The sequence below is a fragment of the Leucopleurus acutus genome, assembly GCF_964270905.1.
Source record: "Leucopleurus acutus genome assembly, chromosome: 17".
Classification (NCBI taxonomy): Eukaryota; Metazoa; Chordata; class Mammalia; order Artiodactyla; family Delphinidae; genus Leucopleurus; species Leucopleurus acutus.
The window spans coordinates 52,081,488-52,104,089 of record NC_139159.1 but is presented as its reverse complement, the minus strand read 5'-3'; the positions used below and the strand labels follow the sequence as shown (position 1 = coordinate 52,104,089).

General features: G+C 36.5%; 1 protein-coding gene across 2 annotated transcripts in view; it reads right to left on the bottom strand.

Moving 5' to 3' along the window:
* ZFPM2 (zinc finger protein, FOG family member 2) overlaps window positions 1-22,602 on the bottom strand; it is a gene marked incomplete at its 5' end in the record, with an annotated part of 459,715 nt that overhangs the window by 349,139 nt on the left and 87,974 nt on the right. The window contains one exon of one of the 2 annotated variants that reach the window (XM_082858416.1): window positions 6,286-6,444. The exons of the other annotated variant lie outside the window; for it this stretch is intronic. Coding sequence (XP_082714542.1) covers window positions 6,286-6,444 — 159 coding nt within the window. The remainder of the gene's footprint in view (window positions 1-6,285; window positions 6,445-22,602) is intronic. 2 annotated transcript variants of the gene reach the window in all.

Below are 22,602 nucleotides of genomic sequence, written 5' to 3'. Positions count from 1 at the left end.
TGAACTAAAAAAATAATAAAATGAAAAGAAGAAAATAGGAAACAAAATAGCATGAACGTTTGACACTGGATCAAGTGAAAAATAAGCAGTTACTACTCCCACAACCAAATCTTCATGAAGCTGTGCTTTTTCTTCTTCTTCTTCTAGTATCAAGAATGTAGATAACATCTTTGTTGCTTTACTTAACATGGAATGGTGACAAATGCCAGTGATCCAGGCTTTAATTTATTATAGTCCAATGAGAAATATGGCTTTTCCTCAGTTATTTCCTAATTTTTAATCAAAGCTACAGAATGACACAAATGATAGAAAGAAAGGAAGGAAGTAGGGGAGAGGAACATTCCAATGAGTCTGGCAACTTATTGGCAGGAGTAGTTAAGCACAATGTTGAAATGATTCTGATTCTCATGCCTCCAGTTCTATCTTTCTGATTCAAGGATGTGAAAATTTATAGAGAACATCTACCCAGGTCTGGTGTTGTGGAAGGGAGCAAAGTGACTCGTATCAGCCTCAAACACCCCCAAACTGTTCTTCCGTAAACTACATTAATGAGCTACAGATGGAGTCTCATCAAGCCTTTGGCTAAGGGATGATTCTGATTGGAGTTACCTGTATCTCCTGACAGCTTCTCCAGTTCGCTTGCTTCCACTTCCTGCTTTAAGTTTTACTTCCTGCAGACTTTCCTTCTCTAGGTATATACAAACTGTGTCATGACCATGCCTTTTCTCCCAGTTATACCTCAACTCTCCTCCGTGACTCACCCAGGCATTCCACAGTGGTAAGAATCCAACAGATTCCTAGAGCTGGAAGTTCCACAGGTATGGCCACACCTCTCTTACTTCCCCCAGCTCTCTGCTGTCCTCTTCTGGCTTCCTGCAACATTAGCCTTATAGGTACAGCCAACTTGACTCTGGAGTACCGGAAGCTCACTCCCTTCCCTCAGGTCTCCACTCAAAGTTCACCTACCCTATCATCACTCCTTATAAATTACTGATAGCATGCAGTGCACACGCACACAATGGCGTTCTATCACCCTGACTGTGTTGTTTTTCTTCATAATGTTCAACATCACCCGTCATATTATACAATGCGAGTTTGATTGTTTAGTATCTCTCTCATCTCAAGAGTAGTGGTGGACGTTTGTCTACTGCTGTATCCCCAGCACCAGGAAGAGGGTCTGACACATAGCAGATGCCTAATATATGAGTTGAGCTGTATTGAATTCAGTCTACTGAACAGAACTGGAAGCTTCTGCCAACCCAATTAAATATCTGTTTATGTTTGCTTTTGGTTTGGTATTAATTACTTCTGGGCCTAGAGCTAAATCCAAGTCTGAGTAACTCAGGCTCTTTTCTAATTTCTTTAAGATGCTTTGCATTTTTCTACTTTAAAGCTGTTTTAAAAGAGAAATATGACTTTTACTTTCTGCATATTACCAGGGTCAAATCTTTTTGAATGTGGTGAGAACGCCCATTGTTACACTATATGTTTCCTTATTTTATGGCTTTCCATTATGCCCCTCTTTCAACCCTAATCTTTCCAGATTGAAGAGCTCTAACATTAATTCATCTCTCTAGGTAAAGCACTGCACCCAGTGACTTCTCTGACAATTCTCCATATCTAGATAGTAGGACTAGAAGTAAGGTTTGTTTTTCTTCCAAAATCAACTTTGATGACATCATTTCCCTTTCAGACTTTGTTTACAGATGATGTCATCAGAAACCAGGTTGTAAGGATCCTTGGTAACTTTTCCAGAAAATCATTATTGATTAACTCAAAGTTCACTGACATGTAGTTTCTTTGGAGGTTTTTGTTTGTTTGTTTGTTTGCCTGTTGATAGCATTACATTGTAATAGCCTAGTGATACTGGCCTGACAATTTTCTTCCTGTTCACATATCCTGTGACATCCTCCTGGAATGTATCCCAAGACATGTTAATTTACTTTAGTCATTAACAAACTTAAATATTGCAGGGAAGAAACAGTCTTCCAAATAATTAATAATAGTAAACCCGTTTTAGAGCTGCTCCAATATCAGCCCCACTATAAAACTTACTGTCTTTGAGTTTATCCAAGAATTGCTAATGTATAACAGTTCCCACCTGCCAGTAGTGACATAACTAAAAGCTCCCCAGGTTGCTTTCCAGACCACCTATATTTCAATTTACATTAGTTCGCTTAGCTCTAAACCATTATTGATGTACTTCCATGTTTACTCTATAAACCAGAATAAAGGCAGACAAAAGTCACTGAAGCAAATAATCCAGTACCACAGGAAATGTGTAGCACTCATGGACCCAGCCTTGATGTCTTCGTCATCTGCAAATTCAAGGAAATAATTCTTGCTTGTTTCCTTCCTCTCTGAGATACGGTAAGGCAAGATGCCAAATGATCTAAACTCACTGCACCAAAGGGGATGATGCAAATTGAAAGTATTGCTTTACACTTTGCTAAAATTCTTAAAATCTAAAAGTATCAAAGGAACTTTGAAATATCATCTTTTTATAAATATAATTCATTTCATTCATTTCAAAGGTGAAAAATAAAAAACATGAAATATGCAACTAACCCAAAGTAAAAAGTGAAAGAGGAATCTGCAACAGAATTGTCAGATTCATATTTTAGGCCTGAGACTATAACAAGGTTTTATTAAACTGATCTTTTCCATTTTTAATTGTGATTATTTATGCTTTAGATTTGTATGATTAAGAATTCTACACATTTAAAGATGACAAAATTCTGACCAACATTTTTTGACATTTCCGTGGAATATTACATTACGAGAGTGATTTGGGTTGCATTTAATCACACTTTATAATATAACTAGCAACTTTACTAATATTAATAGACACTTCGAGACGTGTAAAAAAAAAGCCTTCTCATCTGACAAGAGAATAGATAATATCCATGTGGAACTGAGAAAAATACCACAATAATAAGAGTCATTCTAAACACTGAAAACATCCTGTATAATGTAGAAGGCTCAATTTCAAAAGGAAGAAGTAACTTTTACCTATGATAAGCTATGTCTCTACAGAGTAGAGATTTTTCTTTTCTTCTTTTCTAAAAAGGAAAGTTACAATAGCATAGATTGCTTTTATACAAAATACAGTTGCTAAAGTATAAATGAAGATATATTGTAACTATATGTGTATCTCAGTACTCTTCTCTGACAATGTGTCAAGATACCTTGTTTGGAAAACAAGATACTCTAACCATGTTTTTGCGATCTGAGTTTTTAAATTCCTATCCTTTGTTTGATAAGAAAAAAGCATTTGATGTTCAAAAATGTTACCCCTGGAACCCAGTAAAACAACTGTGTCATTGCTAGATTTTGATCATGGCTAGATCTTTAGACAAAGAAACTTCACAAGTAATCCAATTCATTTTCTTATATATACTTACAATTTTTAAGTTGTCATAAATGATTCAGAATATGTGCAAAAAGTATGTTTCATCAGTGATCCCAACTTAAAAATATTTTTCTTCAGAAGAACAATTTTTACATGCTTTTTCAATCATGACACTGGCATCATTAACCATTTAAATACTTATACGCTTTTAATGCCTAATCTATCTTTTTCCCTGCAACTGGCAAGAAAACATAATTATGTGTCATTGAGACTAATATGTAAATTTCTGCAGAAAGATTAGATTCTAATTTTCCAGAGAGGACATTTTCTCTTCCTATTATAGTTAATCAACTTAAATGAAAAATGAGGAATCCCTGGAATCCCTGTATGACCTCAAGGGGCTGCAATTCATATCAAAGAGTTGTCTCTCTTTCACACCAGTTCCTACTACTTTAGTGGGAATTCCCTGGTCTCACATTCTATGAGAGTAAAATAATGAAATTCTTTTCCTATTAAATAAGGCAACAGTGTTTGAAATAGTAATAGTAGTATTTATCCTAAAAAATATTATGTGAAAATTAGAATTCTTATTTCCACCTATCATTACTTTCTAGTTTCAAACTAAACATTAGAGAATTATTTGTACAATATATTAACTAATTATATCTTATTTAATATATTATCTATATCCTATATTAAATATTATTTTGATATATTTTTCAACTTTCCAATTATTTATCAAAGTTAAAAATATCCACTAAACAATGTTCCTAACAATTGTAGTTCAGTTCTTTTTTGTTGTTGTTCCTCAAGGCCTGTCATTATTTTTCATGAGTTAAGACTCTGTTTAATATAGATGGAGGTTATTATTCTGGGACCATAATTATGTAATCCTGTAATAAGCATCTGCCGTAAGTCTATTTTCTTCCAAGAAACCACTAACTTAAAACTTGGAGTTCTATTTTCTTAAATACAGGTCATCACCAATGATGATCGCAAAACATAAAATACACCTAATAATAACTATTAGTACTGCCTCCCTGGATTAATAAGTTGACAAAAATGTCTGAATCCACACACTCACTCTTTTAAGGACAAGGGCAAGAAGAATAAATGATACTTACTAGCTACTGGTTCCTTCTTTAATGTAATCCCACAACATAAGGTAGGTGCTATACAATGCACTAAAGGATATATTTCCTGATAAAGATGGAAAATGGGATGTCTTCAAACAGATTTAAAAACTCTTCCTCTCCAGCCAGCTCTAATATGTATTGCTGTGGGTGTGTAGCATCAAGAAATGGTTCTAACATCCAAAACAACAAGAGAAAACGTTAATTTGGCCTGAACTCTGAGTGACTACTAACTAAGAAGGCCTGTTTGGTCCATACCATTCTTGTTTGCAACCAAAAGTCTCTGATGTGGGGGACAAGGACCATGTTACAAAGCCATCTTGAGGTCTTCAGGAGTTAATGGTCAAAGTTTTTCTGAACTTCAATGTATCCCACTGCTGGTGCCGCCATTCCATTTCCACAGTCTTAGGGCTACTGACCACACGGATGGGAACTGGCTGGCTTCTTTTGTTTCTAACACACCAGAATCAAGAGAAAGTTATACTGAGGTTTTCTTTTTGGTTTTGGGGTTTTTTTTTTTGGCGGTACGCGGGCCTCTCACTATTGTGGCCTCTCCCGTTGCGGAGCACAGGCTCCAGACGCGCAGGCTCAGCGGCCATGGCTCACGGGCCCAGCCGCTCCGCGGCATGTGGGATCCTCCCAGACCGGGGCACGAACCCGTGTCCCCTGCATCGGCAGGCGGACTCCCAACCACTGCGCCACCAGGGAAGCCCTATACTGAGGTTTTAATACTATGTATCAAATGTATATTTGGTGACTGAGGCATGCATATTAGAAGTTTTGGGGGAAGCTATATCAGCATTCTTGATTTCAGACTGCCAATTCACATCACCAAATTCACACAAACAGGTAAAAAATCACTCCACATAACTTCTGTCTGCCTAAAAAATAAAGACGGTGCATTCAGAAACACAAACAGACATACAGACATCCAGTCATGCCCTCTGGGAAACAACCATGGTAAAAATCAATAGAAGTAGCTATTCTAAACCAAGGAAGTGACCCAGACACTTGTGAAATTATACATTGGCGTGGGAGGCACAGAAGACCCATCTCACTTGCCGAGGCAAACAATCAAATAAAGAGATTAAAAAGAATCATAAGAAACCTTAAACTCAGTTTTGAAAAAAGCAAGTTAAAAATGAGTATACATGCCCAATGAGGACATAGTTACTGGCAAGGCCACTTGGCTCCAAGTCAAGGTTGGAAATGGGCGGAGATATAGTGTCTCAGGTTCTTCTTCTGTTATAATGTTAGTATGTAAGAAGAATATCTAGAAGAGAGAAAGAGCGTGTATTTTCTTATTTGACAATACCTAAAAAAAAGCACCATTCTCAATGTTGAAAGTCAATGTCAAACAGTTGAGGCGCTCAGTTTTCAAAAGGAATGAGCTAGAAACTTGGGTGGGGACTCTGGCCCATTCCCTTCTTACCCTCAATGGCTAATTCAGTGTCTTGCAAAAAACTGACATTCAGTAAATATTTGTTGAAAGGATAAACAATAAACATCAAATGTATTATAGTTATTTGGCCAACCAACATGAAAATGTTCACATTTAACTGGCCAATCAATAGGAAACTATGTGTTTAAATATACAATATGATTTATGGATTATAAAATTTCTTTTATCCTTCAAAATAATATTGTATGTTTAAAAAAAACTTGTATGTATTTTCAGACAGTTGAATTATGTACTCGCACTCTCAACACTCTTCCTCCACTCTATCAGTGCATTGTTCAACCATACAAAATCATCTGAGTAAACAGATGCACATATCGCATTCAGCCATTAATGATTACCTTTGTTACAAAAGTATTCCACTTCTTCACAGCTCAGGTTTTCAGGCCCAAATTCTGTGGAAAAGCTTTCCTCCAATGGAAAGTCCCCTTTTGAGATGATGTCTGTTTCCTCTGATGGACATTCTTCTTCTTCCTCTTCAATGGCATCTTCTAGCGGCCCTTGAAAAAGAACAGGGACACTGTACCAAAAAACATCCAAAGAAGAGGGTGAAATAAAATCCTTAAATAGGGTCTTTTTGATTAAGGTGGTGAGGAAAATGCATTCTATAGATAGGCCATGTAGTACCAAGGGTACTCATACAAGATAATGTCACATCCATATCAACAAGTAATGTTGACCTATGATAAGAAGTGGAAGGAAACCAGGTCCTGAAGTTACTACACAGAAAGCAACCTCCATCTCCCATCCTTCCCCACCCCCAGCTCGAAGCCCAAAGCTTGTTCTTTTATTCTCTCCTAAAGAGCAAAACTGTGCACTTTATGTTCATTTGTTAGAATTAACTGCCTGGTAAAGAGTACAAGTCTCTTTTACACTGTTGTACAATTTTACCTGAGATTTTAATAAAGATTTAGAGTAACTGAATGCATTTTAATTGAACTGAGATTTTAATAAAGTCTATACTTTTAAAAATCCATCTTAAGAGTGGATTCCAAGAAAAGATTTCATTATATGTGTTTGAGGCTTGAAGAAAAATTACATATTTCTCTCCCTGATGAAAGCATAACCCTGTTCATGATTAATTGAATTTTTTCTGAAATGAAAAGTAGTTTTCTAATGAAAAAATGTAATTTGTATTTATGTGATACTTTTTTCTGTAATAAAAATACAACTTCCTTAGAGTGAAAGAGAGTGAGGTGCATTACATTAATGGACCTATTTCACTGAAAGGAAAGGGAGGGCTATAGTTGTTGAGATGGATCTGAAGTGGACAACGTGGGAATACCACACTGCCGATCGTGAATTTCCGACTGCCCAGAAGAATCAAAGTATCCGACTCATTTTACTAAGCGGAAGTCCACATTTCCTCCTAAAGAAGCACTGTAGCATTTCTTCCAAAGAACACAATTATGGTAATTTGTACTAATTGTCACTCATGTCAGCAGTCTCATCAGACAGGCTAAATACTTAAAAGGCTTAGGCAGTCTCTTTCTCTTACTTCTTGGAAATGTGCTAGGAAATTTTCAGGACCAAAGCAGACATTTTATAAATAATTTAAAATAGTGAATTTATTACAGTCTTCACATATGTGTGAGTAAACAGGAATAGGTACATACAGCACAGTGATATATGGGCTGTTTTCCCAAAAGCAAGTTCCCAAAGGGCTGAATTCACATGACACATTTTCATGGAGAGAATTAGTTGCTTTGGATAGAAATTAAGGGACATCCAAGAAAAAATTCTTACAGAGTTTCTTTGTGCTTTTTAAAATTTATTTTTTCTTCTTTTCTCCAAAATAACAAATGTTAAGGAAGAAAGAATGCCCTAATTCCAAACACTCTGGTAATGTGATGGGTTTGTTTTTCCACTCCAGGTGGAGCGTAAAAAAACCATAGATTCTGTTTTAACACAAACCACATTCAAAACCATGGATCTCATATTAGGTTTTCTCTCTCACTCATTATTTCAAGTAATTTATAATCTTTCACCTTTTAAAACAATTATGTCAAGTAGCAAGACATGCAAGGAACATACAAAATAGTAATAAGGTAAAAGATTACAATCTCTAAAACAGTTATCTGAATAATTCAATAATAATTGCGAGTCTAACGAGGAATAAAATAGAATATCTTCCATATTTTTATTTTGTTCAAGCAACAATTTTGATAAAAAGTTTGGTCAAAAGAAGACACCTAGACTGTCTCATTTGTGTCTCATGTAGGACTTTCAAAGCACTTTCTTATATGATCTTTAAAATAACCCAGTGAGGCAGGTAACTGAACAATTATTTAAAATATTCTGACTTAACGAGTTGGCTCCAACGGTATAATATTAAATTAAAACTTCATTAGAAATTAAATGGAAAATCTCATGTGAAAATTTGAAAGAAAATAAACCCACAAAGCATTGATATAGACTTAATAAAAGTCTAACCAAGCCATTCACATATACAAACATGTCAAAAAAGGCTTGTATATCACATATAACTTTTTATCAAAGGTTATAAGATCTTAATTGACAGTATAGTATTCTATATTCCAGGGGCTGTTTTGTTTTATGTTGGCTATCGATTTGAAATTCAAAGCATGTAGTTGAAAAGAAGCACTTATTTTCAAAAACAAACTACAAAATCCCAAATAAAAGGTAAAAAAATTATTGAGCTCATTGTTCAAAATACATGAGATCTCATTGTCAATATTTAGAACAGGCTAGAGAAAGGTGATGTAATAATTTCTCCCAAAGCACGTGTCAGTTTGATATAGTTTACTGTACTTTAAAATGTCTAACCATTTCTTTAGCCATGCTATCAAATCAGGCTCTGGCAAAAAATATTTCTCTTAAAATGTGTAGTATTTATGGTTTAAGATTAGATCTCACCTTACTCACTCTATTGCATGTTTCTTTAACTGGAAACCTTACAGATAATCGGTGGCTATAAACTAACATTTCAAAAGGTAAGAGACACTTGAAGCACAAGTACAATTAATAGCACCAATGAAGGAGGGAATGAAGGAACCTCCTGTGTATGGGTTAGTGGGCACAGAAGTCCACTTCAGAAAAATCACCGCACGTAATTTGACACAAATAATAATATCTACTCAGAAAAGTCTTACGACTGAGCTCTATGTGCCCTCATGGAGAAAATTACTTTTGATTGGGCCACTTGGCAGGCAAGTGTAAGGAAATCTGAATTTCAGCTCTTCAATTGCCTTTGATTTACAGATATTCAAACACACTCGCGAGAATGAACAGTCAATGTTTATATATATAAATATTTACCTGATTTTAAAAATGCTAATAATTAACTGTACAGCCTAAAGCCAGGAATACAATGATGCTGTACGTCGGGCCCACAACGCTGTTAATCATCTCTCAGAATGCAGAGGCATCTTTTATACTGGATGAATAATACAGATTACTGGAAGATTCTGGTGGGTGCAAAGTAATACTCCTGTTTTCAGAAAGGGAGACAACTGGGTACTCAGGAATCCTTTGAATTGACCACAGCTGCTTCTGCCCCCCAAAGATAAAGTGAAGCTAAGAAGTGTCACGCAGACTCACAACACCTGACAGTAACGATCACGCTCCCAATGGGCAATAAAGCCTTCGTCATCCAGGACCAAAAGCGATATTGCAAAAGCTGGGCCTACGCGTGGGAGGATTTTTCATCTGGTGGCTGTTTCAGTGATCTGGAGTTGGTAAAGGACAAAAGGAAAGTTCAAGATTAAGTAGTCCTACCCTATACAAAGGGAGCATAATCACTGAATGAAATGAAAGTCAAGAATTGGATTTGTATGGTGTAGAAGCACTTCCCAGATAAATTAATTTACCTTTGAGGAGTATCTACTCCCCAGATAAATAAATTTATGAGAAAATTTTTGCTATGATTTCAGGGTTAAAGAAATCCCTGAAACCCATCCAAAACCACTGGAGGAAGAGCTAGATGACAAAACAAAACAAACAAACACAAAATATATCTCCTATATTTTTTCGCTAGAAAAAATATAGGAGATATATAAGGATTAAAAGAGAACTAAAATAAGCAATACAAGGAGGCTATGCAAAAAATGATAAAGATCAACATCATAAATATTAAATCAAATATACATGTCGTTCAACGTATGTTGTCTTGATAAAAAACTTCCTACCTTGGTAGCCTACTATAAACTAGACTAATCCTCACTTAAATGTCAGACTGTCTTTGTTCATATAAATTCAAAGCACTTCAGAATGAGGCACCCAAGAAAGAAATTAAATCCTACAGAAATTAGTATACATCGCCAAGTATGAAGAAGGGAAAGAAATGCCAAATTCTATGGTTCTGATGCAATATCCCCAAAAAGGGTTTCTTTCTCTTAAGCACTCACTGGCATTAATTTATTATAAATTATTTTAGTTATGTTTCGCATGCCTTTTGATTGATTAAAACAAGACAAACACTTTGCCACAATGGAACTATAGAGAGCATTCAGTCTCCTCTCCACGCATTAATATTCTGAGCATTCTAGAGGCTGCACAAGACTAGCCACCTAGCAAAATGAGACTGTTTCAGAATACTGGGCAGCCCTGATTGCAACTGACAGGTGGGAAGAAAGTCGAATTAAAATATTATCCTTCCCAATAATTGCAATAATCCATCACAGTGTGCTCAGAAATTCTGCTAGGTGAGTTTCCTCCAAAAATACACAAATATTCCCACACCTTTTTATTCTGGTGCTTCTTAAGGTATGCCATTTCGGATCATTTTTTATATCTGATAGTATTATTAATATTAAAACTTACATCAAAAAATTGTATTAAATTATTTTACTCATATACAGAACAAAGAATACGTGTGATGAAATACATTTCTCAAAATATTAATGAATTAATGAAAATGGTGTATTGTCTCCAAGTTGCCAGCTCCTTAAAAGTTGTTTGCAAAAGATCCACTCAGATAAAGGAATAAGAAGGTATGTAAAACCTTCTAATATATATAAAACAATAGAGATCTCAAAATCTGACAATTTAAGCAATAATATATACCATGCTTTAATTATTACATAATAATTGGGCCACATTTATCATGTAATGCTACCTTTCAAAAAGTAAATATGAAAAGATAAACTAGGAATAGATCAATTCTGGTTTACGTTTAATATGTAATACACAAATACGTCAAAACTCTATACAGGTATGCTGTATGTTAGTTGACAGGTAAGAGGGAGCTGATATAGAATTTTCCATTCTAAACTTATGTTACATTCTCTACATGTGATAGAAATGCAGCAGTAGACTAATATTTAAATTGGATGTCTCGTTACCAAATCCTCTGTATTCTAGCCTCATGTATCTTTGTTAATTTCAGGATGGTATTCATAAAACACAAAACATAAAACCCTTCTAACAGGAAAGATTATTAGTTTCATATGTTCTGTACAAATATGGCCTGTTTGTTCAATTAGAAATGCAAAATAAAAATGCAACTCTAAATTAAAAAGCAGAAACCACAAAAATGCATCCTTCCCCATCTCATTATGGAGTAGGAACATTTCTATCTTTAGAGTATTAATATCTTTTTTTTTTTTTTTTTTGCGGTACGCAGGCCTCTCACTGCTGTGGCCTCTCCCGTTGCAGAGCACAGGCTCCGGACGCGCAGGCTCAGCGGCCATGGCTCACGGGTCCTGCCGCTCCGCGGCACGTGGGATCTTCCCGGACCGGGGCACGAACCCACGTCCCCTGCATCGGCAGGCGGACTCTCAACCACTGCGCCACCAGGGAAGTCCATAGAGTACTAATATCTTTTTACTAACTTTATCTGGGGCATATTTTGCAGCTCCCAGTAGTTCCTCTTAGAGTTTTCAGCTGCTACACTCAGATTCCTTATAAATCATAATTATCCTGTAGGCACACCTCAAAATGCTACTCACTTGGTTCCTATTACATTTGTCTCATGCATATCCCACAGAGCCATTTAATGCGAAGGGGCAGGGAAGAGGGATGCTCTTTGGACAGTGCAAATCCATACTCACTCATGTAATGGAGCTTAACAGCAAGAATAAAACCTTATTTCTGTAGTATAAAAAAGTAGTATTTTAAGCGAGCAAGTTCTTCCTGCAGTCACTCACTTTTAACAATAGTTGCATCAGGGGATCTAGTAGGAAGGAAACATTTTTATTAATTTTTCTCTTATCTGCCAGAAGAATGTTGATTTTTTTTCATTTGCGTTTGTTGCCTGCAGGTAGCAGACCAGAGAATCACATGGTAGAAATTCTTCTTTTTGATTAATTTCTTTCCATGTGTTAGGTTATTTCTTATATATAATTGATTTGGGCCTTTGCTCATAGCTGTGCATCTTTTTTATATCTGTACCAACCGCTGTCCTTCAATCTATAAAGTTGAAGGAAATTACCTGAATTTGTTAAGTTTAGTAAAAATGAGATCTGTGAATATTTAAATTGAGTTTTGAAATGTTAATGCAAAAAAAAAGATATTAGAGAATTTTTAATGGAGGGTTCAATTTGACCATGCTCCATTTTAAAAAGAAGAGAAGAGGGTCAGGTTTTATTCAAATTGTTTCTTTAGGGGAAACAATGAACTCTTTGATTTTATAAAAATAGAGTAATATTCTTTGCTACAAGGTTTTTGGCAATTTTTATTAGATGGCAGTATTAACACTTCTTATATGTAAATCTGAGAACACTTTAAATTCTTTAATTTTTTTCCCCTGAAACGCTTTGTTTTGGGAACTTTCAAATTAAGTGAATAATGCTAACAAGAAAATAATTTTGCTTAGAACATATGCAAACCCAGCAAGCAGCAACTAATCTTACATAGTAAACACTGACATCACAGGAAAAACAAAGTCAGATGAGAAAATCCAGATAAATTTGAACCAGAATCTCTAATGACTAATTTACTCTCAGGCATTGAAAAAAATCAGTTCATTAATAACTGCCTTGTGCATTGACCCAGGAAGTCAGTGACAGAGATGTCACTGAAATCCACATAGTTTGTAATCAGGTCTCAGTCCAGAGCCCCATAAAGCTTACTGAAGACGGTAACTCTATCATAAAGAAACGTGAAAGTATATTCATTACTAAAACTGTACATTTCTTATGATTGTGATGCATTTCAATAATAAAAAGCCCTTAACTGGTAATAAGTACAATAGATGAAAGTCTGGTATATTATTTTGCTCTCTTTATGAGACTTTCATGTATTTATTCATTCATTTGTTATTCATCTAACCAATATTTACTGCGGGTGAAGCATGTGGCAGGCACTGTGTTGCGTGCTGGGTTAATAGCAGTATACAAACAAGGTGGATGGTCCCAGCCAGAAGTGAGTGGATAACTGGGTGAAGGAGACAAACTTTACGCATATAATGCATGCAATTTATTTTTTTAAAAAAGATACTCCATTTTAACATGAGGAAGGCAGGAAAGGCTTCTTAGATATCTTAAATTCCAGTTATTTGTACATTTTTCTTTTTCCTCTGATATAATTCTATCTTACCTCCATCTGTGACTGGAAGGAGGAAGTATGGTACCCAGCATTTAACCATGTCATTTAATTCATAGTTATTCAAATAAGAATTTTTTAGTTGAATTTAATTGTCATAATATTGAAAACCAAATCAAGGAGGATAATACTAGGTCAATTATTTTAAAAGATCTAGATGCATAGCTTTAATTATTACTAATTATTAGGTTGGCCAAAAAGTTCGTTCGGGTTTTTCCCCTATGGAAAAACCCGAACGAAGTTTTTAGCCAATCCAATATATTGTTGGAGGAAGTTTATTCTGCTATCAGTCCTTTCATGGTTGTTCAAATCAGGTGCCATCTACCCACAGCCTGCCAGAAGTTTTTTGGGGGACGTGGAATCAGGCAAGCAGAAAATTTTCCCCAAAGTGAATCCTGCTGTCACAACAAAACATCAGGTATTACCCAGAATATGAATACAGTACATTAGATTTTTAAAAGCACTATGAGTAAGAAAAAAAAAGGATTTGAACCTATCGACAGAACCTCGTAGATATGATATGTGGGTGATAAATATTTCTTAGGTGAATTAATCAAAACATAATTTTATAGACTTGTACAAGAAAAAACATCCATTTTCTTTAGAAACTTCAAAGCACCATCAAAATATAGCTAGTATTCTTATCTAACAAACTAAATTCCGAAAAACTAGTTAATAATGTCCTACATAGTTACAGAACAAAATTAAATTAGTATAAGTAAAAGAGATGTTATTTTTTATAGATTATCTTATTTAAATGGAGATATGAAAAATAGGGGGAAAGGGGAGACTGTAGCCTTCTGACTCTAGAATGGATATACATTTCTTTCTCTTTCTAGATCAAATCAAAGACAATGTATATATTGATTTTTTTAAAGTCCACAATAACAACAAAAACACCAGCCAAACAACAGATACTAAACAAAGGACTCTGATTACTAATTTCTTAAACAATTTCACAAGGCAAAGATGAATCAATATGGTCCTTAAAAACATTCAGTATGCATTTGTCTCATAAGCAACATATCTGTGTCATATGAAAATATACAGCAAGCATATGGCTACATGCAGGACATAAAAGAAAAATATCGCCGCAAAGATTTGGGGGAATTTTTTCAATTACAAGAGAAAAATCAATAAAAATATTTGCATCAGGTTTTGGTCACTGTATATATAAATTTTTTTTTTCTTCTTAATAAAATTTGAATCTGATAACCCCCACCTCATCACATAGATCAATTTCCCTCTACTTATTCCTTCAGTTTAATAACACCCTTTCTGACCCTGCTTTATTAAAATGATTCTTTACATGTGCAATTAATTACTGACTGAACCTTCTAAAAAAACATTTTATAAAATAACTGCTCTCAAAATGATGCATGATTTCACTGTCTGACTACAGTTTGACAGCAAACAGTAATTCTCTAAATGTCATCCCTGGACCAGCAACATTAAACGTCACCAGAGAACTTGGTAGAAATTCAAAATTAATTGTCAGACTCCACCCCAGATCTGATTTCAGAAACTCTGATGGTGAGGTACATCAATCTGTGTTTTAACAAACCCTGCAGGTGATTCTGATGCATGCTCAATTTGAGAACAACTGTGCAGGAATATAAATGCTAGAAGTTACTTTGTAACAGTACAAATTATATTTTTTATTATTATTTAATAGAAACAGTATAATATTTTGCAATTAATACAGGCTCCATGATTCAGACTCCCCAACTTCAAACTATACCACAAAGCTACAACAATCAAGACAGTACGGTAGTGACACAAAAACAGAAACATAGATCAATGGTACAGGATAGAATGCCCAGAGACACACCCACGCACATATGGTCACCTAATTTACGATAGAGACAAGAACATACAATGGAGAAAAGACAGCCTCTTCAATAAGTGGTGCTGGGAAAACTGGACAGCTACATGTAAAAGAATGAAATTAGAACACTACCTAACACCGTACACAAAAATAAACTCAAAATGGATTAAAGTCCTAAATGTAAGATCAGACACTATAAAACTACCACTTGCTGTCCCTAGAAATGGCTGCCCCAAATCTCCGTTTCTCGTATTTGCACTTCTGTGCAACTAGAAAGGGTCCAGAATTAATGAACTGTTAAAAAGAATAAATATCTTGCTTCAAGATGGCAGAGGAGTAAGACACGGAGATCACCTTCCTCCCAACAAATACATCAGAAATACATCTACATGTGGAACAACTACAGAACACCTACTGAACGCTGGCAGAAGACCTCAGACTTCCCAAAAGGAAAGAAACTCCCCATGTACCTGGGTAGGGCAAAAGAAAAAAGAAAAAACAGAGACAAAAGAATAGGGACAGGACCTGAACCTCTGGGAGGGAGCTGTGAAGGAGGAAAAGTTTCCACACACTAGGAAGCCCCTTCACTGGCGGAGACGGGGGGGCGGGGGTGGTGGCGGCGGGGGGGAGCTTCAGAGCCACGGAGGAGAGCGCAGCAACAGGGGTGCAGAGGGCAAAGCTAAGAGATTCCCACACAGAGGATCGTGCCGACCAGCACTCACCAGCCCGAGAGGCTAGTCTGCTCAGATGCTGGGGCAGGTGGGGGCTGGGAGCTGAGGCTCGGGCTTCGGAGGTTGGATCCCAGTAAGGGGACTGGGTTTGGCTGTGTGAACACAGCCTGAAGGGGGCTAGTGTGCCACAGCTAGCTGGGAGGGAGGCCGGGAAAAACTCTGGACCTGCCTAATTGGCAAGAGACCATTGTTTCAGGGTGCGTGAGGAGAGAGGATTCAGAGCACCGCCTAAATGAGCTCCAGAAATGGGTGTGGTCCACGGCTATCAGCGCACACCCCAGAGACAGGCATGAGATGCTAAGGCTGCTGCTGCAGCCACCAAGAAGCCTGTGTGCGAGCACAGGTCACTATCCACACCTCCCCTCCCGGGACCCTATGCAGCCCACCACTGCCAGGGCCCCATGATCCAGGGACAACTTCCCTGGGAGAACACACAGCATGCCTCAGGCTGTTGCAATATCAGGTCAGCCTCTGCTGCCTCAGACTCCCCCCGTATCCCTCCCTCTCCCCGGCCTGAGAGAGCCAGAGCCACTTAATCAGCTGCAACTTTAACCCTGTCCTGTCTGGGTGGGGAACAGATGCCCTCAGGCGACCTACACACAGAGGCAGGTCCAAGTCCAAAGCTGAACCCCAGGAGCTGTGTGAACAAAGAAGAGAAAGGGAAATCTCTCCCAGCAGCCTCAGGAGCAGAGGATTAAATCTCCACAATCAACTTCATGTACCCTGCATCTCTGGAATACCTGAATAGACAACGAATCATCCCAAAATTAAGGCAATGGACTTTGGGAGCAACTGTAGATTTCCGGTTTGCTTTCTGCATCTAATTTGTTTCTGGTTTTATGTTTATCTTAGTTTAGTATTTACAGTTTATTATCATGGATACATTTATTGATTTGGTTGCTCTTTTTTATATACATAGATATATAATTTTTTTTCCTTTTTCTCTTTTTTGAGTGTATGTGTATCCTTCTTTGTGGGATTTTTGTCTGTATACCTTTGTTTTACCATAGGTCCTAGGGTTCTGTCTGTCCATTTTTTTCTTGTATAGTTTTTAGTGCTTGTTATCATTGGTGGATTTGTTTTTTGGTTTGGTTGTCCTCTTCTTTCTTTCTTTTTAATTTTTTCCTTATATTTTTAAAATTTTTATTTTAATAACTTTATTGTATTTTATTCTATTTTTTCTTTCTTTCTTTCTTTTATTCTCCCTATTCTTCTGAGCCATGTGGCTGACAGGGTCTTGGTGCTCTGGGTGGGTGTCAGGCTTGTTCCTCTGAGATGGCAGGGCCGAGTTCAGGACATTGGTCCACCAGGGACCTCCCAACTCCATGTAATATCAAATGGCAAAAGCTCTCTCAGAGATCTCCATCTCAACGCTAACACCCAGCTCCACTCAACGACCAGCAAGCTACAGTGCTGGACACGCTATGCCAAACAACTAGCAAGACAGGAACATAATCCCAGCCATTAGAGAAAGGGTGTCTAAAGTAATAATAAGTGCACAGACACCCCAAAACACACCATCAGACATGGCCCCACCCACCAGAAAGACAAGATCCAGCCTCATCCACCAAAACACAGGCAATAGTCCCCTCCACCAGGAAGCCTACACAACCCACTGAAGCAAATTTAGCCACACGAAAAGACACCAAAAGAAAACGGGAACTACAAACCTGCAGCCGGTGAAAAGGAGACCCAAAACACAGTAAGTTAAGCAAAATGAGAAGACAGAGAAACACACAGCAGATGAAGCACCAAGGTAAAAACTCATCAGACCTAACAAATGAAGAGGAAATAGGCAGTCTACCTGAAAAAGAATTCAGAATAATGATAGTAAAGATGATCCAAAATCTTGGAACTAGAATGGAGAAAATACAAGAAACATTTCACAAGGACCTAAAGAACTAAAGAGCAAACAAACAATGATGAACAACACAATAAATGAAATTAAAATGCTCTAGAAGGAATCAATAGCAGAATAACTGAGACAGAAGAATGGATAAGTGACCTGGAAGATAAAAGAGTGGAAATAACTACCACAGAGCAGAATAAAGACAAAAGAATGAAAAGAATTGAGGACATTCTTAGAGACCTCTGGGACAACATTAAATGCACCAACATTCGAATTATAGGAGTCCCAGAAGAAGAAGAGAAAAAGAAAGGGACTGAGAAAATATTTGAAGAGATTAGAGTTGAAAACTTCCCTAATATGGGAAAGGAAATAGTCAATCGAGTCCAGGAAGCACAGAGAGTCCCATACAGGATAAATCCAAGGACAAACACACCAAGACACATATTAATCAAGCTATCAAAAATTAAATACAAAGAAAAAATATCAAAAACAGCAAGGGAAAAACTACAGATAACATACAAGGGAATCCCCATAAGGTTCATAGCTGATCTTTCAGCACAAACTCTGCAAGCCAGAAGGGAGCGGCAGGAGATATCAAAAGTGATGAAAGGGAAATACCTACAACCAAGATTACTCTACCCAGCAAGGATCTCATTCAGATTCGACGGAGAAATTAAAACATTTACAGACAAGCAAAAGCTAAGAGAATTCAGCACCACCAAACCAGCTTTACAAAAAATGCTAAAGGAATTTCTCTAGGGAGGAAACACAAGAGAAGGAAAAGACCTACAATAACAAAGCCGAAACAATTAAGAAAATGGTAATAGGAACATACATATCGATAACTACCTTAAATGTAAATGGATTAAATGCTCCAACCAAAAGACATAGACTGGCGGAATGGATACAAAAACAAGACCCGTATTTATGCTGCCTACAAGAGACCCACTTCAGACCTAGGGACACATACAGACTGAAAGTGAAGGGATGGAAAAACATATTCCATGTAAATGGAAATCAAAAAAACACTGGAGTAGCAATTCTCATATCAGAGAAAATAGACTTTAAAATAAAGACTATTACAAGAGACAAAGAAGGACACTACATAATGATCAAGGGATCAATTCAAGAAGATATAACAATTTTAAATATTTATGCACCCAACATAGGAGCACCTCAATACATAAGGCAAATGCTAACAGTCATAAAAGGGGAACTTGACAGTAATACAATCATAGTAGGGGACTTTAACACCCCACTTTCACCAATGTACAGATCATCCAAAATGAAAATAAATAAGGAAACACAAGCTTTAAATGATACATTGAACAGGATGGATTTAATTGATATTTATAGGATATTCCATCCAAGAACAACAGAATACACTTTCTTCTCAAGTGCTCATGGAACATTCTCCAGGATAGATCATACCTTGGGTCACAAATCAAGCCTTGGTAAATTTAAGAAAACTGAAATCGTATCAAGTATCTTTTCCAAACACAATGCTATGAGACTAGGTATCAATTACAGGAAAAAAATCCATAAAAAACACAAACACATGGAGGCTAAACAATACACTAAATACACTACTAAACAACAAAGAGATCACTGAAGAAATCAAAGAGGAAATAAAAAAATACCTAGAAACAAGTGACAATAAAAACACGATGACACAAAACCTATGGAATGCATCAAAAGCAGTTCTAAAAGGGAAGTTAATAGCAATATAATCCTACCTCAAGAAACAAGAAACATCTCAAATAAACAACCTAACCTTACACCTCAAGCAATTAGAGAAAGAAGAACAAAAAAATCCCAAAGTTAGCTGAAGGAAAGAAATCATAAAGATCAGATCAGAAATAAATGAAAAAGAAATGAAGGAAACAATAGCAAAGATCAATAAAACTAAAAGCTGTTTCCCTGAGAAGATAAACAAAACTGATAAACCATTAGTCAGACTCATCAAGAAAAAAACGGAGAAGACTCAAATCAACAGAATTAGAAACGAAAAAGGAGAAGTAACAACTGACACTGCAGAAATACAAAGGATCATGAGAGATTACTACAAGCAACTACATGCCAACAAAATGGCCAAAGTGGAAGAAATGGACACATTCTTAGAAAAGCACAACCTGCCAAGGCTGGACCAGGAGGAAACAGAAAATTTGAACAGACCAATCACAAGCACTGAAATTGACACTGCGATTAAAAATCTTCCAACAAACAAAAGCCCAGGACTAGATGGCTTCACAGGCAAATTCTATCAAACATTTAGAGGAGAGCTAACACCTATCCTTGTCAAACTCTTCCAAAATATAGCAGAGGGAGGAACACTCCCAAACTTATTCTACGAGGCCACCATCACCCTGGTACCAAAACCAGACAAAGATGTCACAAAGAAAGAAAACTATAGGCCAATATCACTGATGAATATAGATGCAAAAATCCTCAACAAAACACTAGCAAACAGAATCCAACAGCACATTAAAAGGATCATACACCATGATCAAGTGGGGTTTATTCCAGGAATGCAAGGATTCTTCAATATATGTGAATCAATCAATGTGATAAACCATATTAACAAATTGAAGGAGAAAAACCATATGATCATCTCAATAGATGCAGAAAAAGCTTTTGACAAAATTCAACATCCATTTATGATAAAAACCCTCCAGAAAGTAGGCATAGAGGGAACTTACATCAACATAATAAAGGCCACATATGATAAATCCATAGCCAACATTGTTCTCAATGGTTAAAAACTGAAACCATTTCCTCTAAGATCAGGAACAAGACAAAGTTGTCCACTCTCACCACTATTATTCAACATAGTTTTGGAAGTTTTAGCCACAGCAATCAGAGAAGAAAAAGAAATAAAAGGAATCCAAATCAGAAAAGAAGAAGTAAAGCTGTCACTATTTGCAGATGACATGATACTACACATAGAGAATCCTAAAGATGCTACCAGAAAACTACTAGAGCTAATCAATGAATCTTGTAACATACCAGGATACAACATTAATGCACAGAAATCTCTGCATTCCTATAAACTACTGATGAAAAATCTGAAAGAGAAATTAAGGAAACACTCCCATTTACCACAACAAAAAGAATAAAATACCTAGGAAAAAACCTACCTAAGGAGACAGAAGACCTGTATGCATAAAGTTATAAGACACTGATGAAAGAAATTAAAGATGTTACATACAGATGGAGAGATATACCATGTTCCTGGATTGGAAAAATCAACATTGTAAAAATGACTATACTACCCAAAGCAATCTTAATATTCAATGCAATCCCTATCAAACTACCAATGGCATTTTCCACAGAACTAGAAAAAAATCTTTCAATTTGTATGGAAACACAAAAGACCCCGAACAGCCAAAGCAATCTTGAGAAAGAAAAACAGAGTTGGAGGAATCAGGTTTCTGGACTTCAGACTATACTACAAAGCTACAGTAACCTAGACAGTATGCTACTGGCACAAAAAGAGAAATATAGATCAATGGAACAAGATAGAAAGCCCAGAGATAAACCCATGCACAGATGGTCACCTTATTTTTGATAAAGGAGGCAAGAGTATAAAAAATGGAGAAAAGAAAACCTCTTCAATAAGTGGTGCTGGGAAAACTGGACAGCTACATGTAAAAGAATGAAATTAGAACACTCCCTAACACCATACACAAAAATAAACTCAAAATGGATTAAAGACCTAACTGTCAGGCCAGACACTATAAAACACTTAGAGGAAAACACAGGCAGAACACTCTATGACATAAATCACAGCAAGATCCTTTTTGACTCACCTCCTAGAAAAAGGGAAATAAAAACAAAAATAAACAAATGGGACCTAATGAAACTTAAAAGCTTTTGCACAGCAAAGGAAACCATAAACAAGATGAAAAGACAACCCTCAGAATGGGAGAAAATATTTGCAAACGAAGCAACTGACAAAGGATTAATCTCCAAAATATACAAGCAGCTTATGTAGCTCAATATCAAAAAAACAAACAACCAATCCAAAAATGGGCAGAAAACCTAAACAGGCATTTCTCCAAAGAAGATATACAGATTGCCAACAAACACATGAAAGAATGCTCCACATCACTAATCATTAGAGAAATGCAAATTAAAACGACAATGAGGTATCACCTCACACCAGTCAGAATGGCCATCATCAAAAAATCTACAAACAATAATTGCTGGAGAGGGTGTGGAGAAAAGGGACCCCTCTTGCACTGTTTGTGGGAATGTAAATTGGTGCATCCACTATGGAGAACAGTATGGAGGTTCCTTAAAAAACTAAAAATAGAACTACCATACAATGCAGCAATCCCACTACTGGGCATATACTCTGAGAAAACTATAATTCAAAAATAGACATGTACCACAATGTTCACTGCAGTTCTATTTACAATAGCCAGGACATGGAAGCAACCTAAATGTCCATTGACAGATGAATGGATAAAGAAGATGTGGCACATATATACAATGGAATATTACTCAGCCATAATAATAAATGAAATTGAGTTATTCGTAGTGAGGTGGATGGACCTAGAGTCTATCATACAGAGTGAAGTAAGTCAGAAAGAGAAAAACAAATAGTATATGCTAACACATATATATGGAATCTAAAAAAAAAAAAAAATGGTTCTGAAGAACCTAGGGGTAGGACAGGAATAAAGATGCAGACGTAGAGAATGAACTTGAGGACACGGGGAGGGGAAAGGGTAAGCTGGGGCGA